Consider the following 27,943-nt stretch of genomic DNA (forward strand, 5'->3'; position numbering starts at 1 on the left):
GTAATCAGAACCACAGACCAAAGTCCCTAACTACGTTACATACATAATGGCCACAGTCTTTACAGAAACATGATGTATTAACAATGTAGAGGTTTAATATGGAGATAATGGAATGATTTCAAATATACCACACTTCGTCCTGAGCTACTACACACCTGTTGCGACAGTTCTGCCCATAGAACCCAGCTGGACATGGCTCTCTACAGAACTTTCCCCGGAACCCTGGTCTGCAGGTGCAGGAGCCATCAGCCTGATTGCAGCGCCCGTGGATACACTGGCACATGCGCTCACATTGAGTGCCCCAAAGACGCTCTCGACACTTGCAGCGGCCAGTAAGCTGCTCACAGGGAGAGCCGTTGCATATACACTGGGCATTACAGGTACGTCCGTACCATCCAGGATTGCAGTGACACTGGCCCGAATTCACATCACACGCGGAATTGACACTGCAGTAGCATTTTTTGGCACACTGTTTACCCCAGAAGCCTGCGTAGCATGTACACGCACCAGTGTCCTGGCTGCAGGTGCCCTTCTGGCAGCCACAGGCTAGCTCACAATTTGGCCCCCAGCGATTGTGGTTACAAGTACAGGCTCCTGTAACGTCATCACACTGTCCGTTTGGATGGCAGGAGCAGCGACCCTTACAGTCAGGCCCCCAAAACTGTGGTGGACATTCTGCAGGCAAGAACATAGATAAATAATTATGACTAATTTGACATCTAAATATCTTAACCACATGAACCATGACATCCCTATTCTGGGCACATTATAATAGGCTGACATTCGGCCTAAATAGGTAAACATTTGATGAAAACAGCCAATCTACAAGCTCACAATGCATCGCGTTGTGACACGTTGTAAGCTTGTAGATCTACTATTTTCACCAGAGTGGACCAAGTATAGACCCCTAGTGGACCCCAGTCAACAAAGTATACAGAGTATAAGAGGTTAATCTAAGGTATAAAACTAATCTCAAACTTTTGAACATTGAAGACACTGGATATGAGATGACCATGCATATAACAATCCTAGAATGATCCAGGGTATTGTTGGAAAATACCACATCATTACAAATATATATTGAAAAATATAAACATATGATTAAATATCAAGGCATCATCTTACTCGTATCACAAGTGGCTCCAAAATAACCATGTCGGCATCGACACTCATTCGGACGCACACAAACTTCATTCTCATTGCAGGTGAAATTTCCTTCACATATTGCTGGGAGAAAGTAAATGAAAAACTTGGTTTAATGATGTCAGAATAGACATAATTTCTATATGTGTTAATACATTGGTACAAGAATGAAAGTCTTGTGGAATCTAGAAACCTTGGAATTGTAGGTACCTATTAAGCATTGATCTCCTTGCTCTCCCCAACCATTGCAACACTGAAAATGCCCAGATCTGTGAAGAAACAAAAACAGCTGTATGCAGTTACTAAATGCTGCATATAGGCAAATAACATAAAGTAGAAGATGGCATAATGCAATATGAGCAGAATCAATTAACATAGAAACTTAAAGGGGTAGTTCACCCCCCAAATAACTTTTTTTCTATTGATTACTCACCCCATGGAGCCTTGAATTCATGGATATTTATTTGTTTTTGTCGCATTCCTTCCTTTATTATTTGATTATAATAAATTTAGCCCCATTGATTCCGGTAGGAGACACAAATGCATTTGTGTCTCCTACCGGAATCAATGGGGACACATTTATTATAATCAAATTATTGGCTTAGGAATGTGACAAAAACAAAAAAATATCTATGAATTCAAGGCTCCAGATGGTCAGTAATCAATAGAAAAAAAGTTATTTTGGGGGTGAACTACCCCTTTAACTCTGGATATCCATCACATTCTCATACTCAGACAGACCATAGGCTACTTTAACAGCATATAATAGGCTAACAATTATTGACAGATTATTATGAATGTAGGATTAATGAAAACCATGGGATAGACCTACTTAATAATAGTAATAATAGTAATAATAATAATAATAATAATAATAATAATAATAATAATAATAATAATAATAATAATAATAATAATAGGATAATAATAGGATAATAATAATAATAATGTATTTTATTTATATTGCACTTTACATTTGAAACAAATCTAGGAGTACCAGAAAAGCAAACCAATAATTCGTATCTCCATGTTGAAAATTGATTATATACTCACACAGATTCGCAAACATTTCTACCTCTGGGATTGAGTCCTCCTTGACAATGGATGCAACAGACAAGGATACTCAGAAAATACACAGAAGTGTTTATATTCCACCTTTTCATGATATCAGAAACAGCATCATTGATGTAAAAAAAAAGAAATGCAAATCAAATGACAAGTCCAACAGACAATACACAAATCGTCAAATAAATTCCAAAACACTTCTGTTCTACTTGGAAACTTTCAGACTGAGGAACCCCTCGAACTCCCCCCGCCCCGCTGTAAAACATCCATCCAATCGAAGTGATGGAAAAAGTAGGCTACTCACATGTTTTACTTAAGTAAAAGTATCAATACTGCAATGTAGAGATACTCTGTTACAAGTAGAAGTCCGGTATTCAAAATGTACTTGAGTAAAAGTGCAAAAGTATTGGCATCAAAATGTATACACTTAAAGTACCAAAAGTAAAAGTACTCGTTACGCAGAATGTCCCACTTCACAAGTTTTCAAAATGTATTAAATCTTTTGAAAATAGCAGATCTACAAGCTCACAATGTGTCACATTGTGACTCGCTGTGAGCTTGTATAGATCTGCTATTTTCAAATAGCCGAAGTATATAAAGTGCTGAAGTGGTTCATGTATGTTTTGTAATAAAGTAAAACTAACTAGTAGTACCTATAGTTTTCAAATAATTGTATTAGAGTATAAAGTACAATATTTGGATTTGAGATGTGGAGTAAAAGTAAAGTATTGGAAATTGGAAGTACTCCAGTAAAGTAAAAATACCTCAAAATTGTACTTAAGTACAGCGCTTGAGTACACGTACTTAGTTACTTTACACCAGTGGAAGTGGTAGACTGCGTGGCAAAGAAGCGAAAGCTCGGTGGTCTCACTCACTGCCATCCCAAATAAATGTTCGCCGCGCGCGACACCGTCGTTTGGTCTACGACGTATAGACCAGTAAATTACTATAAAATAATCATATTATTGTTGCATTGATTTTGTTTTGTATCACGTTCACTTTACTATGACTGCGTAGTCCATTTAATTGGATTAACGGTTGTAATTTATTTTTCTTTCTTTGCATCCTCTCTGCAGCTTGTGTAAATCTGTAAATATACCAGAAGTCCTACCATGGATTAATAATTATTAATAGCTATTCTTCAAAAGTTAAATAAACAATATTATTATCAGTAGGCTCATCTTTGTTTAAAGAGATTATCATGTTTTAAGTAGGGCTGCTTGCTGTTGCCTATTTTAGCCAGTAGGTGACACTGAAGCCTAATTTATAGTATGTAAAGACAGGCCATTGCTTGTCCCACAAGGTACAAATTAGGCTTAACAAACTGGGGTGGCTGTGCAAATGTATGAAAAACTGAATTTCCAAATTGACCTGTAGCAATACCAGCTTGTTAAAATAGTAAAAGGACCACTAACACATCAAACCGATCAAGCTTCTTTGGGTTCCCTGGACAGTTCCTAAAGCCTGGCCCCAAGTTAAGTACCGTTGACTTCAGGGTGGACCTTTACCTCCAAACGTATAAATACAGAACAGAAAATTACTCCATGCTTACCAGATATTCATACTCACTTATCCACTTAAACCCTACATATACTTTGTTGACCGGGACCGGGATCCCCCAGGGGTCTGTACTTGGGACCCTTTAGTCCCTCAACACAAAATCTTGTCACAGAAAACTGCAGATCTCTCATGTGTTGAATTGCGAAACTTTGCGAGCTTGTAGATCTGCTATTTTCAACAGTTTCACCAATTATCACATGCCCAGAATACAGATGCTAGGGTTCCTGTGGTTAAGTACTGTACACCTCTCAGTCCCAGTACACAAATCACATTGGTGTATTATAGCCTGAAGCTACATTGTATAGCAGTCCATTAACTGTATGTGGTTTTGTCTGTTCATTTAAATTATTGGCACTCCACAGGTCACTTTTATTTACTAAAGACAGGGAATACTGAGGAAATGTTGATACATGGTAGAAACATAGCAGATGATTCAATGCATCAGACTGTGTCTTTTTATTTACATGTCAGGGGACCATACAGTAATAGTATGCAAGAGAAAACATCTAAACTCACACAGTCAAATTCACTGCAAATCTAATCAAAGGTGAGTCAAAGATGCAAAACTGTACACATAAAAAAAACTGTACATAGTAAGCTAAAAAATAAAAGGCAAGAAAGTTTGAAAGTTTTGACATTTCCATTTTATACAATGCCAAGGGCCTGTGGTGAATGACTGCATCAGGGATAAGATTTGAGGCATCAACCATTTCAGGCTCCATGGGAGAAAACATGACAAATGATTAAAACAAAGATTATTCAGGATAAAACCAAAACAACGGTGAAGTTGTGTCTTAGATCTTGCGTTTCTTCCACTCTGGTCCCTTGTCATCTTCCTCCTCTGACTTCGGTTCTTCCTCAAAAATAGACACCGGCTGTGTCCTGATGGGCAATACAGAATATGTGTATATTTAATCAAGATCATTCATTTACATGCCTAATTACATGCCTTATATTAGGCGGTTGCAGAACGCAAACCCAAGAATATTGTGTACTGGAGGCCACTACACATGAGGAATGGGCTAAAATGCCACAGGAATGCTGCCAGAAGCTGGTTCCTGGCTATGCATCACGTTTGCAGAAGGTCATAATAGCAAAAAGGAGCTCTACGAAGAATTAAAGACACTTGACATGAGTGGTTTGATTTGAATAATTCTGACACTGCAATAGTCATTAAAAGTGGCATTTTGAGTTTGAATAATTGCCCATTTTACTCATGATACAATGTGCATGATACCTGTACCTGTACTTACTGTATATTTACTAATGGTCATACATTATGCAAGCCTGGCCAGCTCACTTTTTTCTTTTTATATTTGTTTATCTTATTCGTCATTAGTGATAACTTACTACTTCTTTTGTATCTCTCTGCTGTTTCATGCTTATTGAGGTGCTGCTATGGCAAATAATTTCCCTCGAGATCAATAAAGGTCTACCTATCTAAATTTAGTTGTTGTGCAGCACAATTAAGAGTTCTAATTGAGTCCTGGTGGGATTATCAGAGAATGAAATGCATGTAAACATACTGTAGATGGAGGACAGTTGTACAAGACAAATGAGACATACTGTAGGTGGAACATAGTATGTGCGTGACACAGAATTGGATGCATTCAATTTACTGGACACAGTCAATTGGATACTTCTATCAATAAAAGTACAATAAGGTCCTACTTTGTGTATGCTGGTGCAACCCAGTAAGGATTCTCCTCTGCCTCTTTGGCGTGGCGTAGGATGGCTTCCCTAGGATTGCTGTCATCCGTTTTATCAAGAGCAATGCTCTTTACAATGTGTGAAGACAGAGTGCCACCATGAGCTGCCACTCGGCCACCCCGACCTGTTGGGGCACAAGAACGCTGGGTTAGATTAAAAAGACAAAGTCACTTTGAGTAAGCACGCATCATTCTGTCACCCTTAGTAAGCATGCATCACTCTTTCACTTTGAGTAAGCATGTGTAACTCTTTCGCTTTGAGTAGCCCCCCCCCCTCTATTTCTGATTCAAAACAGTGAGTTTCATCGAAAGGTGAAAGTTTGAATATCTGTCGTTTCTACAGTTACAGTCTTCAACCGCAGCAGTATTACATAATATCAAATCATTCATACATCATACTCCAGCTGAGTACAACAGTAACATTAGTGACAGAAAGCTTAATAACAGGCAGTGGCTGTAGTGGTAGTTTTATACATTACCGGGTCCAGACACAGGGGGTTCAGGCTTGTGAGACTTCATGGGGTCAAGTCTATCCTTCTCAAGTTGTTTTCTGGTGCTGCGCTGACGGGCCTCTCTGAACATAGGCAGAGCATGTGCTGGACACATGAAACGCAGAGACACATTAACCAATTAATCTCTATACGTTGTACAGCAAATAGCGAAAATAGGCGATCTACAGGCTCACGCACAATGCGTTGTGAGCCTGTAGATCTGCTATCTTCAAAAAATGTTTCATTGTACATACATACAGAAATCCTTAAAAACGTACGTGTGATAATGTAATCTTGTGTCAATGTCTCTGCTTGTCTCTCCTTCCTCTTGCTCTTCACAACACACAACTTTGCCCCTCTGCAAAGGAAAAGGTCAGTTTAAAATGCTGCTATTTGAAACAGTTATCCAAGACACAAAACATAATATACTGTATGACGCCACGGAAATTAATTTACCTGTGGCTTTTGTCCTTGTCATAGTAAACTTTAGCCAGTCCATTCCCAGTGCCTACCATGATCTGGTTCAGCTTTGGATGCCACAAGCAGCGGACAACACTCTGGAATACACACAATGAGACAGATAACCATGAGTTACAGTTGTGTTAATTACATGTATGGTAACTGATGCTCTGGACAACATCTCTGACGGACGGTAGAAAAACATATAGTTGCCCCTGGAGGACCTAATGAACCAAGCGTATTATTCAACATTAATGTGATTGACTAAACTGAATCTACAAAAACATCGCATACTTAAGAATTTGGTAAACCTAGGCTAAACTAGTACTTGTCCATAAAACTACAGCAGGCATCCAGGAAAGCTTGACCAACAAAAAAGGTGAGAACTCACAGCATTGGTGACTTCCATTTCGTAGACATTTTTGAAGGAGACACGGTCAAAGAAAACCAGTTTCCCACTGCCCTCATTCTTTTTTACGGAGGTTCCTGTTACTATCAGCTTGTCGTCTGGGCTAAAGCAACAGTCAGTCCTGATGGTGACATATATACACTTAGTTACTTATTGATATTTCACACTGTATTGCAGCACAGCATATAAAGATGATCAACAGCACAAAAGAAAGAAAGAAAGAAGAAAACTGTATGAAAGTTGTACTTACATAGAGAAGTAGCTAGTCAGCCCAGTGGCTACATTCAGAGGTGACTTGAACTTGCGTATGTCCCAGATTTTCAGTGTGTCATCACCTGGCACACACATACAGTAGATAATAATTAATAGATTCATTGGGACAAAGGGAGAATACTGTGACCTACTGCAGTGAGTAAAACATAAAATGACACAAAATGAAAAGATTTAGATCAATGCAGACTTGATTTTATTAAATACATTGAGTGAAGGTTAGTTACACTGAAGGATTCTGCTCAATATCTACAGCAGCGGTTTTCAAACTTTTTGTGCCCAAGGCACCAATAGGCAAGACAAAATGTTTAAAAGAAAAATTAAACATAAATTAAAATAAATAAAACATTGCACTCTCTCCTATAATGACAAAATAGAGACACCAGACCCCTCTATATTTCCTCTTTGGGTAAAAGATGAGACGTTTCATCAGTTTGGAGGAAGCCATAACAGAAGTGACTTCGACGAATGTTGTTGTATGCAGACACATTATTCTTGTAAGCTTTGTAGCGATAAGGTTTTTCTTACCTCCACGTGAGGCCAGAATGGTACCATCGTATGAGAAGGCGAGGCATGATATATCTGTTCCCGGAGCATGAGCCTGACGACAATGAAACTTAGAGTGGACCTGGAGATACAAAGATTATGTATGGTTCATTGATTGAGATAATGAAGTCATAAATACAAAAGGCCTAGATTGAGAAAGCAAACAGATCACTGAAACTTAAGCAATTTACATTTAGACTATCTATATCTTCAAAACATTCTACATAAAATTTGCAATGTACCCCTTCGTAAATCCTTCTATTTCATCATCTATAGACCTGCATGTATTACTTACTCTCTTGCATTCCACAGTATCAGAGAGGATCATAGACAAACTGACCTAAAGCCGCCGATTCTGCATCACAGGCCCATAAGACAAACATACTCACGGTCAGGTTTCTATCCCATATCTGGATGCTTCCATCCTGGCAGCCTGCAGCGATGAGCTTGCCGTCACGGCTGTAAGTACAACATGTGGGGGTGACCTTCTTTCCCTGGAAAGAGCGGGGTTTAAACACAGACTTGTGTTGCTTGTCTTTGTTGATGTCCCATGTTCGCACAGTGCTATGGACAGAGGAGGAAAATGTATTAATTCTTCAGTATCATGATTCATGAATAAACAATAACTACCACAGTTATCACAGAGAAATACATACAATATGTCCAAATCGTTTGCATATGATGTGATGGAGCTATGTACCTATGTTGTAGGTTATGCCAACTCTACCCAGTAACAGCAAAATGTTTTAGTTGAGCTTTAAATAACCTTAATTTTAATGTATATTATTTTTTTTCTTCATTTCTGCCCCTAAAAGTAGGACCATTTGATGTGTTCTTTTATATTTTTTGTTTTCGTATTCTTGGTCTGTACTTTTGCCCTTTTAAAAATTGTAAATATTTTACATGTGTATTCTGTGAAGCAGAGGAGAGACAGAATAGTACATCACGTCAAAAATGTCCCTTCTTCTGCTACGGAAATAATACTCACCCATCATTGGAGCAGGTCATAAACTCTTCTTTAATTTTTGGGTGCCAGGAGCCATCATTGAGCATAGCAGCATGACCCTGAACAAAAGTAGAGAATTAAAGTCAAAATAAACATAAATTCTACCCCGGATTTGAACCTGGTTTCCTGCGCAAGGGCTGAAATGTTTTACCATTGAGCCTGCCTGCTTGCTCAGGGGATAAATTGAATCTGGACCTTCAGGTCAAATTTTTTGTCCAATCATGTGTCTAGGTGAAACACAGCCTTTGACACGATCTAAATGTGTCAATAGAAGAGCAGGGAGACAAAAATACAACCACCCCAATTGGTTAGTTATATTGTACTAGACCATACCCGTCGGGGGATATGAGCACCCAAAGTGTGCAGTTTGCGTTATGTGCTGTGCCCAGACAGTATATCAGGGATGGAAAGTGAGTTTGTACTCTGTACTACAACACACACGCATGTGCGCATCCCGTCGCCGCAAACTAATCAATGTATTCGCTTATAATAAAATGAAGATAATCAATACTTTAATAAAAAAATATTGATTAGTAATTACTCCCTTTTTTTTGCATGACATCTTTGTGTGACAAAGAAAAAAAGAGTGGTTCAATTTATATATTTAAAAAATACATTATTCTCGATTATCCAATAAATCGAAAAAGCGATTGAAAGAATAATCGCTAAGAAGATATAATCGATTGTTGCAGCCCTATTAGTGTCCATCGGGTGCATGCATGACAGACATCTCAAGTCAGTAATACTACTTTTGACGCACCTTTGTGTTGACCATATCGACAATGTACTGGTCTCCCTTCACACACTCCATGACATTGAATCCATCACGGTCCAGAACTTTGGCCTGGGCGTTGCCAGACACCACTAAGATGACATCACCAGTGATGCTGTACTTTAGAGACTTGATCTGATGGCTGATGGGACATAGATAACAAACATACAGGGGATGTGATAGGATACAGATAACACACATACAGAAGATGTTAAAAGTGCCCTTAAGTGTCTTTAAGTGTCTGGTGGAAGACATCTGCTACCTGTAACTGTACAACATTTGAGCATGTCAAAGATGTATGTGTATATTTGTATATATATGTATATTTTATATAAAGTTACAGAGTAAAAAAAAAAGAAAGTATATTGTTGTTATATTATTCAATCGTGATTATGCGATCGCATAATTCAATGCATTATCAGCCAAATGGCGCAGATTATGCAGGGGTAATTTCCCCCCAAAAAGGGAGCATATTCACCGTAATAATCGCATATTTCTGCACAAAATAGGAGTATGGGTATATGTATTACTTTGTTCCAGCTAGAACACCAGTGTCAGAATAATTGCTTTGAGTTTTCATTCTCACCTAAAACAAGTAGCATTTGTAATTAAATATCTATTTTCTTATATAACAGTACAGTGGTAATAATGCATTAATTAACCAAACCATCTGGCAAATAACGCACTGAATTTTCAGTAGGGACTCACCATTCACACGGTGTTAGGGATCTAAAGGCCTGAAGGGATTGGTCCATCCCAGCAAAGTCCCAGAGCCGGACACTGTAGTCAAATCCTCCACTCACCAAACGAGCTCCAGAGGGATCCAAGGCTAGAGCTGATACCTAGAGAGGCAATGACTTCATTCACTAATCAGAGACAGAGGTCTGTTTGTGGGGCCAGGTTTATCGTACATGGTATTCAGTGACAGTGGCCCTATAACAGCTGGAAAGAAGCCAAAAAGACACCAATTTAGGTGATATGTTTTATACCGTATATACTTACCGCTTTGTTGCCGTGCTGCATCGTTATTTCATGGGTGTTGGGAATCTTTTTTACCGGATCCTAATAGGGGTCACAGACATAAAGATCTAAGCTGGGATGGAATACATGATATCATCATGAGGATCAATTTCCAGTGAGTCAAAGAATAGACTTACATCATCTTCATCCTGCTCTTCATCACCATCGTCATCATCATCATCATCGTCGTCATCATCATCCTGAGCTGTGTGGCCCATGTAGCCTGGCGGTAGAGGAGGACCAACTAGCTCATCATCATCATTGTCTTGAAGTGTGAGTTGGGGGGGCGCTGGGGGTCCGATAAGCTCTGACTCGGAGTCTGAGTCCGAATCACTGTCGCTGCTGCTGCTGCTGTTCTTACGTTCCAGATTTCTGTAGTAAAACACAACAGTCAGGAAATAACATACAGCACAGTGACCCTAAAGTCAAGCAGTGGCTAAAATTAAACAGGAACCCCAAGCAAATAGCTAGGTAGTAACTCAAATCAGGAGTCACAGTCACTGAAACTACCTGGACGTAGAAGCTGGCGCTGGGCCTCTCGGCACAACACCTGAGGGCTTGACGGAGGAATCCATAACTTCATCTTCCTTCTGCCTCTCTTCTGGGGAAAGAAACATTTGGCATTAGCGCAAAAAGCATGACTCAAACTCATTATTTTATGCTTATATCATGTTTTTTTCCCCTGGCTTGTTGAACAAACCTAATACACGACTACTCCTCTCAATGGCTGTTCTCCTTGTTGTTTCAAATATAGCATCCACGTCAAATGTACGGGCCTTCTTCCCTGAAAGGGGAAAAAAAGGTAGCATGAGACAGCACGTTCTTAGATGAAACTGAGAAATGTTTGCAGATTAAATGAAATGAGCATGTCAGTTCTTGCTGTAAATGTTGGTCTGTTCGTACCAAATCCAGAGAAGCCCATCATAGCGGCCATATCCGCATCACTGGCATCCGACACTGCAAAAACGAACAGTTTTAATTAATTCCCAAAATAGGTCTGGCTGGGCAATTAACCGAAACTATTTCAAAACCAATATTTAGAACCAATAACCAAGTTATAACCGTTTTTAACTATAAAAAGTTTTTAATAATTGTGAAGTCATATTGCTCAACCCCATCTCAATCTGTGGTTTCAACATAATGCATCATTCATAATCGTCAGTTAGACAGATAAATGCAGCTGATATAGTAATTACACAAGTAAGACGCGCGAACGCGGGAAGCGAACGCAAAAAAATATATATATGATTTTTTTTTATTAAAAAACAAAGTAAAAAAAAAAAAAAAATACAAATAATACAAAAAATTCTGCATTAAAAGGAGCATCTTAGAAAAATACGAATTCACAAAAAAAAAACTTTGAATGTTTTTGAACAATTCAACAAAGTGTTTGAAGTGCCTGTTTCACCCACTTCCGGGGGGCGGAGCCAAAATCCGAGGCTGAAGTATTTGTTCGTAGACCCCCACTTAGGGGGGGTAGAAAAAGTTTCGGAGCAATTCGGGCACTTTTCATTTAACATGGGGTTTCAATGGGGAGTTTTTAGGAGCCTTCTCCGGGGCGTGGCTTCCGGGGGAAGGGGCGGGCTTAAACGCAACCTTGACAGGTGTGTTCAGTTTTCAAAGAGCTTTCATTTGATGTATGGTACGTGACTGTAGCTGCTATATTTCACCCAGGGGCAGGCTGCACACAGAGACACAGACACACAGACACACAGACAGACACACAAGCCGAGCACGGTTTCATAGTAAGCTCCACTTGCGCGCTTCGGCGCGCCTCCTTCCGCTGCGTTCGCAATTAACTTTGTGTTTCTGAAGGACAGGATGAAGTTAAATCCTACAGAAGACGAAACACATTTATTACAGTACAGTATTTAATTAGAGTTATTACCTTCAGCTATGTTTAAACATCAAAATGGCCACTGTGAAAATGGTCTATATTGACTCTATTCTAGAATAAAGGAACCATATAGTTGTATAGCCTAATAAGAATATCTCAAAAAACTATTCTTTGGAACAAAGTAGCCACAAGGCAAAAACTAGAAATTAGAAAGATACACAGTAAAATCCTTAGTATTAATCTAACTCCAATGGGTGCACAAATCAGTGGTGTTAAGTAACTAAGTACATTACATTTACTAAAGTACTGCACTTAGGTACAATTTTGAGGTATTTTTACTTTACTGGAGTATCTCCAATTTTCAATACTTTTACTTCTACCCCACTACACCTCAGAGGCAAATATTGTACTTTTACTCCACTACAATTATTTGAAAACTTTAGTTATTAGTTACTTTGCAGATATCAATTATTATATTATAAAATAATATACATGAACCACTTCGGCCCGTTTTATACATAGGCCGATCTACAAGCTCACAACACGTGATCTTGTATATCTGCTATTTTCAAACATTTTAGTACTTTTACTTTTGGTACTTTAAGTATATTTTGATGCCACTACTTTTGTGCTTTTACTCAAGTAACATTTGAACACAGGCCTTTTAGTAAGTAAAACACCTGAGTACTTCTTCCACCACTGATGGTACAAATAGACGAATGAACCTGTTCTCTGAGTTAAATGTAGAACTTTAAATTGTAGGGACGTAAAATTCTGTGGTGAGGGATATTCAATATAAATGGAATAAATAGCCACCTTACGTCCTCGGTGTTACAAGCCAGCAATGAAAACAATATTCACTCATAATAAAAGATGCATGTATGGCTGGCTGACTGCAGACTTGCGTAGGAGTCTGAGCCCGGGGACTACAAGACAATACCCATTTAAACCAGTGGTTTTCAACCTTTTTCGCGTCAAGCACCCTCAAATTGACACATATTAGCCCACGGACACCCATTTGAAAAGATATGCCAGGGACTCAAGTCACTCAACCATTTTGATTTCTTGGGGGTCCCAATCTACACTGTATCATCATCATCATTAGTGTTCATTTAACTCCTGAGAGTGTACAAATGGACCCTAATTTGGTTCCATTTGTACACTCAGAGTTACATACACATTAGCCCTGAAACATGACTGTCATACCATGACAGTCATGGTGCCGAGTCCCCCTGGTCTAAAGTTGTGTTCGATTTTTTCACATTGCCATCTCTCACATAAACATAAACGTTCAGATTTCAAATATAAAGTGCTTACCACCGAGCCACGGATGTTACAAGGCGATGCGGACCGCGATGAGTACCCGTATCTCCCGTATTGTTCAATAAAAAGCATTTTAACCCCATCGCCGGCCATTTTCTTTTTTTCTTTTGTAATGTATCAGAGTGTCTACACCTCCCAACCATTAGTGTCGCATGGTTGAAAGTATCGGAGACAATTTGGAGAAAATGGCCGGCGATGGGATTAAAATGCTTTTTATTGAAAAATACGGGAGATACGGGTACTCATCGCGGTCCGCATCGCCTTGTAACATCCGTGGCTCGGTGGTAAGCACTTTATATTTGAAATCTGAACGTTTATGTTTATGTGAGAGATGGCAATGTGAAAAAATCGAACACAACTTTAGACCAGGGGGACTCGGCACCATGACAACCATGGCTACATACACATGGGTCAACTTGGTTCCTAACTATTAGTTTGGCTGGGGACCCCCTGGAACCCCCTCAACTGGTGGTCCCCGGACCACTGGTTGAGAACCACTGATTTAAACCCATTTATTATGAATAAATAAAAAATACTTCAAAACGTGCGTTTCTGGGCAAACAGCAGTGTTGTTGTAATGAACTAGCTAGCAGCTAGCGATACATTTCTTTACGTTGCAGTTTCGGCTAACGTTAGCATAGTAAAGGCCGTCTGTAATGGCCAACATCAGTGCGGTGGTACGTAATGTAACATAAGAAAGACAAGACACAGAAACACGTAAATAATATAAAAATGACTCACTGTCCATTTGTTTGTTGTTCCCCGCCATGATGATTTCCCGGCATACACCACACCGACACTTACTTCCTCTACGAGTGCTTCGGCGGTTGGGATCCAATGTAAAGGTGTGTTGTCGCCACCTACAGTTACTGGAGTGTCAGGACCAGGGAGATGGTTGGAAAGCCATGGTCACATTTATGTCTAATAATAATCAGTGGTGTTCAGTAACTAAGTACATTTACTCAAGTACTGTACTTATGGGACCAATTATAGAGCCATGTGTCTAGCCATGTGTCTAGACCTCACATAGCATGTGATGAGCTATCAAATGGCTATAGGTTATATTACACACCATGAACTGGCAGAACATAAACATATGAACATATGTCATACAAGGACATTTGCGATACTCATAGTACTTATTCCAACAACATAAATGCTGTTGGGGTAACTGCAACTGTCCATGGATTTTTCACAAAATGTTTTTGTTTTTAATTCATTTTCTAAGAAATTGTAATTATATAGGCCTATTAAAGGTCTGACTGTAACAAATAACTGTAAATTACAGCAGAACAAGCATGTATGTATTGCTTGATTTATTAAAATTCTCCATAATAAAAGATTATTTTTTTAAATAGCTAAACATAACATGTAAGCAAATTCACATGTAGTAGCTTACATACTGTATTGTTCTACAGCCTAAAGAGGCACCGTCTTAAATAATGAATGATTACAGTATGACCATGTAGAACATGGTTTTCGACTGGTGGTCCGTGGACCACTGGTGGTTCGTGAAGGTATTTCATGTGGTCCCTGGTCATCCATTCAGACAGTATGTGTAAAGTGAAGATTTAGTTTTCGTTCATCATTTTATTTTGTTTTATTTTGAAGAAACTTTTGTATTTTGGTATTTGTGTGATATGAGGACAGTGGAATTAAAAACATCATCAGTGGTCATTGGAGGAGGTGTTTCAATTCCAAAAGTACTTACTACAGAAGAGGATCAGCTCAATGTCCTCAGACTCTTTCAAGAGTATGAAACACAGTCCCTTGTGAAGTTCTGGATGAGTTTTCAGACAGTAAAAGCTAAATGTAATTTACCCTTTGTAACGATGTATCTGAGAGTGGTATTGCCACTGGCATACCTGAAGAATAGTATTATACAACAATATTATGTACAGAGCAAGGTTGGAGCCAGAAAACTATAGCCAAGAAAAGACAGACATGGACCACCTGTAATTATGCCATGGACCATTAGTGGTCCATGGACCACTACTTTGTGAAGCAGTGCACTAAATGACCTGGTGACCCAAGATGGTGAGTCAATGAAGTCAGTTACTGGGAAGTCTGAGGTCAAGAAATTCCACAGAAAAGGGAGTTCGAATCTCAAGAAGGGAAAGTGTCATCATTATTAGGAAATGTGGCCATTTAATGGCATGTGTTTGCTCACACATAAATGTTACAAATCAGTAGTATCAGTTAACATGAGTTTAATATGGAAGGTTGGATAAAGTAAGAGGAATAGATTGAGCTCTGGACCACTACAATATTTCAAGCAATAATCAAGGGCCACCCCAACCCACCTTTAACAAACCTTAGCCCTACCAACACAACAGTGGTCCCCAGGTTGATTCTTAAGATGGTGGTCAGTACCTTGGTCCCTGGTTCACAATCAGTTGAAACCCCCTGAACCCCCTGTAGAACAATAATACTGATTTACAAGATAACAAATAAAGATATGTTATAACTACATAATGATAGAACTGCTTGTTTCCTGATTGCTTACACTATGTGCATATGAGAATAATAAAATCACATGCTGTGCACAACTGAAGAATAAGTTCTCCTTTTTTAGAGCATGATATTATTGGGAGAGAAGACTCAAGGCCATCTCCACACACTTCTTCCTTTTTACTGAATTCAAATGTCCTTTTATGTGATATATTTGCTTAATATTTTATGTAAAACACAATTAATTGCCTTGTTGTTGAAATGTGCTATAATAAACTTTGCAAGTGAGATAAGGGAACTAACTGTGCATAACAGATCAGTATAATGAGCAGCATAATGCCACATGTCTAAACTCGCATAGCATAACAGCATCCAATTATAGCCTATCCTCTTTGTCAATGACATGTTAAGACAGGATATAAACTTGGATGCAAAGCTATGTTATGCATCTACTGATTTTAAGATTGCAACAAGAAATATTCGTTGGTAGCATGTTTAAATTTCAAATATGAATATGTCTTCTAATAGGCTACTGCTATTATTCATTCATTGTCATTGATGTTTTGTTATGTATTTTTAGCTGCGTCAGAGTTTTGTGCTGTCATGACTTGTGGGTGGGTCGTTACCCCCACCAACCTTATAAATAGGCCACATGAGGTGTCATTTTACATCCTCCGTTTCCTCCATGCTGTCTGCGACTCAACGCAAGATATATTAATTGGAAAAACCTATAACAAATATACAAGCTAATGTCTTACACTAAATTAGCACCGGCCCTTTTTAGGGCGACCTCGGGCAATATCAGGAGAATTGGGGTTTCATCGCCAGCAAGGTTTCGTTCAACGGCCACAGCCGCGTCCACCAAGAGCCAAGAAGTTGTAGAGAAAGAGCATGTAGTGGATGATCAGTGCGCGATGGTGAAAAGTGTCCAGGTTGAACTGATCAGACCAAGCCAACATGTTCAAGGCGTCGAGGCGGCTATGAAGAAGATCGAGATCGACTTCGAGAACACTGAAGAGGCGTACAAGAGCAAGAATAACATGGAGCTGTTGAGAAGTCTGCTGGTGTTCAAGCTTTGCACCATCGATATCCTTGTAGACAAGAACAAGGAGGTAAGGCTACTATTTGCCAGTGGTGGGAAAAAGTACTCAATTGTTTTACTTAAGTAAAAGTATCAATATTGCAATGTAGAATTACTCTGTTACAAGTAAAAAGTCCGGAGTTCAAAATGTACTTGAGTAAAAGTACAAAGGTATTGGTATCAAAATGTACTTAAAGTACCAAAAGTAGAAAGTAGGCCTACTCAAAATGTATAAGGCTGAAGTGGTTAATGTATGTTTTGTAATAATATTATTACAAAACATACATTAACCACTTCAGCCTTATATACATTTTGAGTAGGCCTACTTTCTACTTTTGGTACTTTAAGTACATTTTGATTATTATTAATAATCTAAATCTACAAAGTAACTAGTAACTAAAGTTTTCGAATAAAATGAGTGGAGTAAAAGTAAAAGTATTGACAATTGGAAACAGTCCAGAAATACTCAAAATTGTACTTAGTACTGTACTAAAGTAGCCTACATGTACTTAGTTACTTTCCACCACTGGCTACTATTTGCTCGCTGATGTAACTTTCAGAATGTCTTGGCTTTCAGTTTCATCCTTCATCAAGGTTACATATTCTTTGAATATGAATGCACTTAATTCTAATAATCCATAGCTATAATATGAAAATATGAGGACGGCTATATAATATAATATACCATAACATATAGCATAACATAACATAACAAATAAAAAAAACTGACAAAAACGGATGAATGATGTATTTACTTATGTTATTTTATTTCCAGTTAATAGACCTCAGTAGGAAAGTCTTTGGAAAGTGGCTGTTTGAGAAGATGATGAAGATGACTTTCTATGGACAATTCGTGGCAGGGGAAGACCATAACTCCATCAAACCCCTGATCCACAAGAACCAGGCCTTTGGAGTAGGGGCGGTGTTGGACTACAGCGTAGAAGAGGACCTCACACACGAGGAAGCAGCGGACAAGGAGATGGAGTGAGTTTTTTTTTCCATCAGCCCAGATTTGAGTAGAGTCTGCTGAATGTGATCATCTGACAGTTTAGAATTGGTGAATACTCTATATAAAGGGTCACATTTTATTGTATGATTATAGTGTGCAATAACTGAACTAGGCTTTTAAATATTTCCATATAGAATACTTTAATAATACATTGTATTAAGCATTAACAACTACGTAGACTGACTTTCAAGTAGGCCTAATTACCTTAAAAAAAACATTAGACATGCTTACAATTTATTTCCAAATAGTTCAAACCTAATACATTTCAATATTATGCAAAGTTTAAACCAAAACATTGTGTCATTTACTCTATAACATACTGTTTGCAAGCCTATAAACCTGTTATAACAATGAGCTAGATCATAGATGTAAGGTACTTTCCCTGTACAGGGCAAGCCCTTCAGAACAAACATTAGAACAAACATTAGAGAGAACAAATTGGCCTTTAAGATTATTGGTCGTTGCTGATTTTATGATATCATTCTCTTTCATTTGCGCTGACGTAATTGTAAACACAAGCTTGATTTTACATTCCTAAATGCAGGACCAAAGCAGTGACTGCTCTCCATTGGTCAGCTTGGATAGACCTCCCTCTTCTGATTTGATAAGAAATAGGGGCTGGTTATTCCACAGGGACTAGAGTCACATGTGCCGGTGCATGGTAGTTCTTTTGAGCAAAGTGACACACACTGAATAAACACAGCATTACATTTGTCAAGATCTTATCACATCTTATGCACACATTCAAGCTGATTCATCTGATTCCTGACTGAGATCAATGGTTTGATTGCAATTTTTTAAAACCAGGTATAAAATGTAAATGCAATAATACATATAGACACATAAATCAAAAGTATAAACACAATAAAGCCAGAAGTCTTATTTCCATTGCGGTCCCTTGGTGCATTAGTGTGATGTGTGAGTGTGAACACGTCTGTGCACGTGCACGCTATATGGAGAAAAGAACACTGTACTGTACTGTAATGTAGTATACCAACCAGCTATGAATGCACCTGTCCTTTTCTCTACAGTCAGTAGAGACTGTAGAGTCAGCAGAGTTTGTCATTCAACAATATATTTAGGAAAATATTTACTGAATAGAATTTGCGTCACTTCAGCAAGTTAGAAGTTACAGGATGTTTGCATAGACACAATGTCACATTCAGACTCTCCATGTTTTGGACTCTAGCTTTGACATCCAATTTCCTATTATTTGTTCTTCTAATGCAGTTGGATTAAACATCTTGTTGACTGATAAAACCTTTTTTTTTTTTTACAGTGGCAATAATATAAAAATATATATATATAATATAAAATATATCTCATATGAAGCATTCCCTCTCTTTCAGTTCATGTGTGTCCCAAGCAGAGAAAGAGGGTCCAGGTATGTGTTCCTCAGGAGAAACTTGACTGATTGATTTATTGATTGATTGATTGATTGATTGATTAAATACTTTATTAACAGTTTGCAAATAGTATAGTGGTACGATTATACAGTTGCGCTGAAAGGGTAACACAAAAAGCCCTGATGGCTTATTTACATTGTGGTCCTGAAAAGCCTAATAAACTAATGTATTATTATTGCTTGCCTTCTTTTGAAAGAAGTCTGATTCATTCAATTAATTTCCTGCTCTTATAAAAAGAAATCATTTGTTTAATTTGTTGCAGTCACTGCCACTGAATGCTTCCTAGAAAAGGAGATTGACGACAGTAAATCATACTTGGATACAATGTTGATTGGATACGATGGTGATTTGTAATTATTTGGAAGTGGGAGCAAAATCAATTTTGGTGAATAACTAACATGTGCATGGGAGAACAGCAATGCCGGGGTACTAACATGGTTGGGTTACTTCAGCAAGGCCTAAATAGCAACCTGGCACATTTCCAACTCTCCACATTGATATTCACAGTCATGTGCTTACGAGTTGACTTGGCTGGTTATTTCTGGCTCTAAATGGGCTGGTGAAACCAGATCTACATGTGGTTACGGGACAGACCGAACTCTGGCTTCTAAGTTTGTTAGCATGTTGGGTTGTATGTCTCTTGTGATCTAACCTGGTGTCCTTCCTTGTTCCTTATAGATATGTATTAAATATCAGTTAAATCAGATAATATTTTCGTTATTTTGATTCTTCTTTGATACATTGTTATTCTTAGTAGAAGTAGTATTAGTTGAAATAGTAGTTAGTAGTAATTATAGTAGTAGTATTAATACTAGTAGTAGTGGTGGTGGTAGTAGTATATTGAAGAAAGGTTCCCCTTAGAAAGCATTTATTAAAAGTAGTAGTAGTTCCTCAGACCACCTGTAGTGACATTTTAACAATCTAATCTATTTTTCATTCCTTTTCTATGGGTTCTTCAGATCTTTCCTATTAGTGGCGTGGGTGCTTGAGAAAATTGCTGCTCAGATGAGCAGCTAATATTGTTATCTTTTGACTCCAGATGTAGGACATCGTGAGAAGAAGTACAAGGCTCATCGTCAGTTTGGGGACAGACGTGACGGTGTGACCAGTGCTCGCACCTACTTCTATGCAGATGAGAACAAGTGTGACACCCAAATGGAGACCTTCATAAACTGCATTAAAGCTTCAGGTTTGTCCATGTACACTGTACATTTACTCATTTTCATTCATCATACACCATATGACTCTTAACCATATCCGTCCCTATTCTGGGGCAAACATTTGCCAAAAATGGCTTATCTACAGTACACACTCACACAGTACAACGCAACCCATTGTGAGCTTGTAGATCAGCTATTTTTGGCAAAGAGATTTGTTGTTGAGGGAAAAAGAGCGTACCTACTAGTATTGAGCCTTGGGGGACCCCGGTCAACTATATGTTTTAGGGTTTAAGCTCACTGAGTCTGATGCAATGTTCATTCCGTTTTTTATATACTGTATATATACAGTATAATATATACATATGGAGATCTCTGTATTTGTCTGTCTACCTGTGTCCCTTTTATTGGTTGGATCAGCGGTTCTGGACAACACTTAATATACTTTATGTTTTTACGTTTCAGGCGGAAGCTCTGTAGATGGATTTTCTGCTATTAAGATGACTGCTCTTGGCCGACCACAGTTCCTTGTATGTTTACATTATTCTCATTCTTGAAGTTCTTCAAATAAATCAGTGACTTGTATTTGAAAGTTTCAACACAGAGAGCTTTACAGCCACAAAGACAGCACTTTAACTTATCTACTGATTTGTTGCTCCTGAACAGCTTGAGTTCTCAGAAGTATTGGTGAAATGGAGACAGTTCTTCAACCTTCTTGCAGCAAAACAGGGAAAATCTGGAATGACTGCTTTGGAACAAAAACTTGAACTGGAGCAACTGAAGGTACGTTTTGCCTTAAGCAAAGACAATGTTCATTATGTCATCAGTCATATATGACTGATGCAAACACATTCCTTACAGTTTTACACAGACATGCATAACTTTGACAGACCTATACCCTTGATAAAACTTTAAGCTAAAAACAATTTGAAGTGAAGGGAAAAAAAATAAAAACAGCATTATTACTGGCTATTGACTTATTTCCTTTTGAACTTTGCCACCTAATACTGGTCTAGTATTAAAAAGTAATATCACTGTAATATTTCCATCCAGGGAAGTTTGGCTGAATTTGGTGTTGGAGAAAAGGATGTCATTGATAATTGGTTTACTGGAGAAAAACTGGGATCTTCAGGGTAAGATATTTAGTTAATTCTACCATATAAGTGATTTTGGATCTTTAAATGTTGCAATTTTTATTTTATTCCATACACTTTTAATACATTATACCAAATGCATTATGTTTGTGCAGATTATTGTTGTGTCATTAGGTTTGAAAAGTTTTTAAGAGTCTAGTGTATTTACGTTTCTGTCATTGTGTACACTGTAGACTGTAATAAAAATTTTTATTATCCCAGATAAAATTGAACCTGCAACCATCACACCATTTGCTATGATTATCTGCTCTCTTTACACCCTAGGACAATTGATCTACTTGACTGGAACAGCTTAATTAATGACACAACAGAAATGTCCAGTTTGCTGGTGGTCCCGAACCTAGAGGTGAGACATCCAAACACGAAATATGTGCATTCACACAACCAGACAGTCATTCAGGGTATTGAATGGACAGCAGGTTTCTTTATTTTATTTACATTTTTTTATACAGTTACATGTTCAAAGATGCAATTGTTACAATTCTTGAATTCACCCTGGATATCAATAAAGTGTAATCTAATCTAATTTAATGATTGATTGATTGATTGATTGATTGATTGATTGATTGATTGATTGATTGATTGATTGATTGATTGATTGATTGATTGATTGTTTTCTGTGTTTGGGGCGTAGACTGGCCAGCTGGAGCCGCTGCTGAAAACGTTTACAGCTCACGAGGAAAGGCAGATGAAGAGAATGCTGCAAAGAGTCGATGTTCTTGCCAAGGTAAATCCATATATTAGATGAATTTTACTGCTTGATATCGTTAAAAACAGCACCATTGCATTATTCATGGGATGTTTTTAAAATGTTGTTTTATTTTGTATACACTAATCCTTTTTGAGGTCCATCATTTAGTGTTAATGATTAAACAATTGGAAGATGTAGTGAACCTCTTTATAAGCATAAAGGTGTACACAGTACACACTACATTGTGTGACTGTACAGATTTATTTTTCAGAATATATGCATATTATTTAATTGCAAAATGGATATTGACTACCAAAAATGTCTTATCGGTCGGGCCCTACAAACAATACTTAATAAATTTTGGTGTGAATTAGTCTCTCACACATGCACGCACGCACACGCACACACACACACACACACACACACACACACACACACACACGCACACACACACACACACACACACACACACACACACACACACACACACACACACACACACACACACACTCACACTCCCGGTGTGTAAGGACATTTCAAAACTCAATCTTCTTTGCTATAATAATGATTGAGTACTCTTGCCCTATCATGCACAACAAAGCCTTTGCAGAAATCTATTATTATTATGATTTGTCTCTCCCTGGGAAGGATTTTCAATGTATTGGCTTACCCTAAAATGCCGTACATTAAAAATGTACCTGAGTGCATCAATAGATAACAAAGTCTTGCAACCACTTAACAACTCTGGTGGGTTTCAGAAAAAGAAGCAAAGCAAACAAGAATTAAATAGATTTGCTGATAACAACATGACGTTAAATACACCATGTGTTTGTATGTTCCAGCATGCTTTGGAAAACGGAGTAAGGCTGATGGTGGATGCTGAGCAGACATATTTCCAGCCTGCTATCAGCAGACTGACCCTGGAAATGCAAAGGAGATTCAACAGAGAGAAGCCTGTCATTTTCAACACATACCAGTGTTACCTCAAGGTGAGAAAAAAACACATTTGCCATGTAATCACCTGCATTCTACAGAATGGAATTGTTGATTATTTACTTCATAACATTTTAAGTATTAGGAGGTGACGTGACATTAACCACTTAAGCCCTATACATTTTGTTGTATGACAAATAGTGAAAATAGCCCATCTACAAGCTCACAATGCATCACGATATAACAAAACATTTTTGACTCTTGATGTGACGCATTGTGAGCTTGTAGATCTGCTATTTTGCTTATTTTTTAAAAATGTATAATTTATCATTTTGTTTTTTATGACTTGCCCAAAATAGGGATGTGATGTTGAAAGTAGTTAATGGGAGCTGTGATGGTAGTCAGATGGATTAGGTCAGAATGGATGCCTTTTCCAATGCAGAGTTGTCCGGAGAAATATGAATGGAAATGCACTGTAGTGAAGGAAAAAAAGATTCATTATTTTATGAGTTCACATTCAACTGCCTGTACATCGTCAGAGAAACAACTTCAGGAAATACTTCTTGATAACATAACAGATAATAATGGTCCACTAGCTAGAAGATAATCCAGTTCATGTTCACAAATATTCATGTAAGCATTAGCATCAACAACTTTCATCCTGGCGTCAGGCGCGTATCGTCATTGGGGCCAACGAGGCCATGGCCCGGTCTGTAAACCCAGCTTGTCCCTGTGTAGGGGCAAGATCCAGGGGAAAAAAACTAAAAATCAACATTAGCAGCCCCTCACCCTATTCTGTTGTAGCCGACCACAGAAAGTTGCCTTTGTTTTCAAGTGGGGCTCATTTGCATTCGGCCGAATTGTTAATGAGTGGCCATTAAAAAACAGTTTAGCCGTCAAACCGGTTCTGGCCCGGTTCTGGCCCGGTCAACGTTAGACTCCACCAAACGCCACTGCCTGGCGTCCTTATTTTGAACATGTGATTATAGATGAAAATCTGAACTTTTAGATGTTTTCGCTATTTCCGCTATTCGTTGTACAACAAAGTATATACTGTGGGGCTCATCCCTCCGAATCATGTTCCCCTTTCCACAAGGGTCCATTATAGTTCAATTTTGTCATAGAATGCTACATTAGCCCTCACAGACAAACAACATGCTGTATATATTTATTGTGTGCACTGAAGCAATTGCATGATCATACAGGGAGTACATTGCAGATGTACAAGCTCGCAGTGTGACGCGAAGTGACGTGCTGCAAGCTTGTATATCTGCTATTTGCCAACGCAAAAATGACACAGGTGCTTTCCTGGTTTTAATGGTTTATTATGTCATGTTACAACGTATTCATATTAGTAACAACACTTGTGTGGTTATTGTGTAATTTTGTATTATACATGATCTCTTTAGGATGCATATGACAATGTAAGTGTGGATGTTGAGCTGTCAAGACGGGAGAACTGGTACTTTGGTGCCAAACTGGTCCGTGGAGCCTACATGTACCAAGAGAGGGACCGTGCCATACAGATTGGCTATGAAGACCCAATTAACCCAGACTACGAGGCTACGAACAGAATGTACCACAAGTAAGCAATTATTTATTTTCTCTTTGTTGTTATTATTGTTGTTATTGCTGCTACAATGTTGAGGAACCAAAACCAAAGCTCCAAACCATTTTGCTCTTGTGTACTCACTTGAATCTTGAACGACTTAAACCTTAAATATATCATCGTATGATGAAGCGAATTGGTGAAAATAGCCGATCTACAATCTCATAATCACAAAGCTGCTATTTTAACAGTTTTTGAATTTTTTATACGTGTGATTTTTGTGTTGTTGAAGATTTAGCAATTTTGAGCATTTTTGAAAATGTGTCCAAAATAGGGATGCCAGGGCTAATGTGGTTAAAGGACAACTTTGTTTTTTTACAACCAAGGTTTATGTTTTAGATTGTAAATAAAGTAAACAAAAGATGAGTGTTAAAATATTTAAATTTACTGCTTTCTATAGTTTTAGCAATTTTCGCGATCTTTTTTACAGTGGGCGGGGGCATTCTGTCCGGTGGCTAAATACATATTTTTTACACAATAACCCGGCGATTTCTTTATTATTATTTACAGTAGCTTTTCTAGCCCCCAATAACTCACATCTGGCCATCAAAGACCACCGTACCTTTTTCATTGTGTAAAAAATACATATTTAGCCACCGGACAGAATGCCCACTGTAAAGAAATTGCGAAAATTGCTCAAACTATAGAAAGAAGTAAATGGAAAAAAAAGTTGTCCTTTAATGCTATGTGTGGTTCAGTATCCAAGAAAAAAAACTAAAAAACAATTGTATCGTTAAGGTGTTTGGAGTATTTGCTGGAAGAGATCGACATCAACAGAAAGGCCAATATCATGGTTGCGTCCCACAATGAAGACACAGTGAAGTTTACCTTGGAGAAGTAAGCCTGTCCTCAGACATTTTTCTTTACGTTCCTGTTCAACTGTCCTAGGAGATGTTACGATATAAGAAATTGGTTTTCTACTTTTCTCATGACCAGTAATAATGTAAAAATCCAGTGCAGCTTCTTTTATAAGAGCACTACTAAAATCCTCAGTGTTAATTTATCCATGCGTCACTCTGGGAGTGTACACATTCAATGTGTTAAAATGAACAGATGTTAGTTAAAATAACACGGATGATCTTCCTGTGTATATTTTGTTTGAATTATGCCTTTTCTTCTGTTCCATCAGGATGAATGAGATGAAGCTGTTACCCACTGAGAATAAGGTTTACTTTGGACAGCTGCTTGGCATGTGTGACCAGATCAGTTTCCCGCTAGGTACGTATGTTGCTCACTGCTCAAATGATGACGTTAAATACTGTGTTATGCAATCAGATGTTTACTGTACTGTACATCACTTGGTCGTGTGACATTTTGGCCATAGGGGATCCAACGAAATATAGACCCTGCAGACGTCAGCTAGCTTACAAAGGTCATGCTGTCTTTATTATTCCCAGATATGCTCTTACCAATCTAATGTATAGTCAGCATTGTCATAGTAACCGCAAGGTCTCAGACTGTCTTTAGCAGTCTTTTACTCAATGTATGCTGTAATATTTTAGTACTTATCACCCTGTGATATGAGATATTAATTAATTATTTGTGCAATAAGCGGTTAGCTCATCAGAAAAGATTACAGATACTGTATACTGTGTCATGTTTTCAAATATTTATTGGTTAAATATTTGAAATCAACACACTTACACACTTGATTGATTGATTGAATACTTTATTAGCAGTTTGCAAAAAAAAAGCACAGGAAAGTACAGTTCAATACAAGGTTTGTTAGAGGATTTTAAACCCAAGAAAGCTCATAGCTCATTTCCTTTGGGATCCTTTGTACTCAATTCATCGAATTGAGTTTCATTACAACTTGCTTTTTCTCTTCTGTGGCGCAGGGAATCAGATATAAAAGATCAAATTAATTCCTCTACATTGAATTTATTAAAAATAGATTGACGTTTTGGTCTGTTTTTAATTAATTCAATGCAGAGGCAATCGGTGCGTGCAGGAATTCATTTATTTATTGTATTGCTAACCATGTTTTCCTCCATGTTTGTCTCCTTTTCTCCATGACCTACATCTGTTGCGCGAACAGGTCAGGCAGGTTTTCCTGTGTATAAGTATGTTCCATATGGCCCAGTCAACGAGGTTATTCCTTACCTTTCTCGCCGTGCTCAAGAAAACCGTGGCTTCATGAAAGGCTCCCAGAGAGAGCGCAGCCTGTTGTGGAAGGAGCTGAGGCGCAGGCTACTCTCTGGTCAGGTTGTCTATAACCCTGTCTACTGATTTGCTACCATGCCCATACTCTGTCTACTTCATGTAAAACATTCCACCACATATACAGTGTACAGTGCTTTTAGTTTAAGGTTTGTCTTTTGGGTCTCTTAGAAATGATTGAAAAACAGATAATGAATAACCTTGTGCATCAAAAGTGGGACATTTCTAGAAAAACATGCATTTATCACATGTTTATGTGTAGAATGGAGTTGCTGTAATGTAGCTAACCAATGCAAACTGAAAGTGCCTTTTAAGTTTTTAAATTTGAAATTAGCTCTAACTTGGAACAATTTTGTTACACTCCTAACAGAATATTGTACTGTACATATTTAGGATGTTCAATGATTATTGCGTTTGTGCCTCAATTTTGTCAGCTTATTTAAAAGCTACTGTAACATATTTTACATTTGTGTTATTGTGTAGAAGAAGTTGTATTGTTAATTATGTGCTCCAAGTCTAAGGTTCTTCTTAACCTTTGTCGTCAAGGCATGTACTGTACATATTGTATGACAAATATAAACCTTTTTTGACGTAAATGAAATCTGCCATCTTATTGTGAGTTACAGAGGACAGCAAGGTTTTATCACTGTCATGTTGCACATACTGTAAGGCCTCTTTGACT

The 27,943-nt window shown here is 38.0% G+C and overlaps 3 protein-coding genes across 6 annotated transcripts in view; 1 reads left to right on the forward strand and 2 right to left on the reverse strand.

The window, feature by feature from the left end:
• Positions 1 to 2,405, reverse strand: part of LOC308078002 (scavenger receptor class F member 2-like) — an 8,354-nt gene extending 5,949 nt beyond the window's left edge. The window contains exons 1-4 of the mRNA XM_080419035.1: positions 2,197 to 2,405; positions 1,354 to 1,412; positions 1,126 to 1,227; positions 156 to 675 (exon numbers count right to left, since the gene is read on the reverse strand). Of these exons, the coding sequence (XP_080275161.1) occupies positions 156 to 675; positions 1,126 to 1,227; positions 1,354 to 1,412; positions 2,197 to 2,306 (791 nt within the window). The 5' untranslated portion in view covers positions 2,307 to 2,405. The remainder of the gene's footprint in view (positions 1 to 155; positions 676 to 1,125; positions 1,228 to 1,353; positions 1,413 to 2,196) is intronic.
• Positions 2,406 to 4,200: 1,795 nt separating this feature from the next.
• Positions 4,201 to 14,434, reverse strand: wdr70 (WD repeat domain 70). Of its 2 annotated transcripts, none has more exons than XM_080419013.1 (18): positions 14,352 to 14,434; positions 11,354 to 11,407; positions 11,151 to 11,234; positions 10,961 to 11,048; positions 10,588 to 10,822; positions 10,433 to 10,492; positions 10,139 to 10,272; positions 9,419 to 9,572; positions 8,641 to 8,717; positions 8,042 to 8,216; positions 7,635 to 7,734; positions 7,087 to 7,171; positions 6,819 to 6,957; positions 6,425 to 6,525; positions 6,247 to 6,326; positions 5,957 to 6,073; positions 5,440 to 5,602; positions 4,201 to 4,650 (listed from the first exon to the last, which is right to left on the reverse strand). In XM_080419013.1, the coding sequence occupies exons 1-18, from the start codon at positions 14,377 to 14,379 to the stop codon at positions 4,563 to 4,565; spliced, it is 1,962 nt and encodes a 653-aa protein (XP_080275139.1). In that variant the 5' UTR covers positions 14,380 to 14,434; the 3' UTR covers positions 4,201 to 4,562. The 2 variants fall into 2 exon arrangements, with proteins under 2 accessions (XP_080275139.1, XP_080275138.1); XM_080419012.1 differs by having other exon boundaries at positions 10,961 to 11,051.
• A 2,312-nt stretch (positions 14,435 to 16,746) lies between these two features.
• On the forward strand, positions 16,747 to 27,856 carry LOC308077730 (proline dehydrogenase 1, mitochondrial-like). 3 transcript variants are annotated; one of them, XM_080418615.1, is made up of 15 exons: positions 16,747 to 17,173; positions 17,918 to 18,126; positions 19,501 to 19,535; positions 19,820 to 19,900; positions 20,597 to 20,746; positions 21,180 to 21,244; positions 21,381 to 21,497; positions 21,768 to 21,847; positions 22,133 to 22,214; positions 22,503 to 22,595; positions 23,402 to 23,548; positions 24,902 to 25,077; positions 25,840 to 25,938; positions 26,231 to 26,319; positions 27,140 to 27,856. In XM_080418615.1, exons 1-15 carry the CDS (start codon positions 16,811 to 16,813, stop codon positions 27,328 to 27,330), a joined length of 1,977 nt encoding a protein of 658 aa, XP_080274741.1. In that variant the 5' UTR covers positions 16,747 to 16,810; the 3' UTR covers positions 27,331 to 27,856. The 3 variants fall into 3 exon arrangements, with proteins under 3 accessions (XP_080274741.1, XP_080274742.1, XP_080274743.1); XM_080418616.1 differs by having other exon boundaries at positions 19,820 to 19,861; XM_080418617.1 differs by lacking the exon at positions 19,820 to 19,900.
• The last annotated feature ends 87 nt before the right edge of the window (positions 27,857 to 27,943 follow it).

Source organism: Gymnoscopelus braueri, assembly GCF_963280865.1.
Source record: "Gymnoscopelus braueri genome assembly, chromosome: 22".
Lineage (NCBI taxonomy): Eukaryota > Metazoa > Chordata > Actinopteri > Myctophiformes > Myctophidae > Gymnoscopelus > Gymnoscopelus braueri.

What these genes read in the sequence shown, in the direction of transcription:
- wdr70 (XM_080419012.1), bottom strand. Translation starts at nt 14,379, where the DNA reads ATGGCGGGGAACAACAAACAAATGGACA. An exon ending in TGCAGCACGGCAACAAAGCG is followed by an intron (nt 10,273 to 10,432) that starts GTAAGTATATAC and finishes TTGCCTCTCTAG; the next exon opens with GTATCAGCTCTAGCCTTGGA. An exon ending in ATGACCTGCTCCAATGATGG is followed by an intron (nt 8,217 to 8,640) that starts GTGAGTATTATT and finishes CTCTGTCCATAG; the next exon opens with CACTGTGCGAACATGGGACA.
- LOC308077730 (XM_080418615.1), top strand. Translation starts at nt 16,811, where the DNA reads ATGTCTTACACTAAATTAGCACCGGCCCTTTTTAGGGCGACCTCGGGC. An exon ending in AAACTGCATTAAAGCTTCAG is followed by an intron (nt 20,747 to 21,179) that starts GTTTGTCCATGT and finishes TTTACGTTTCAG; the next exon opens with GCGGAAGCTCTGTAGATGGA. An exon ending in GAGTCGATGTTCTTGCCAAG is followed by an intron (nt 22,596 to 23,401) that starts GTAAATCCATAT and finishes TGTATGTTCCAG; the next exon opens with CATGCTTTGGAAAACGGAGT.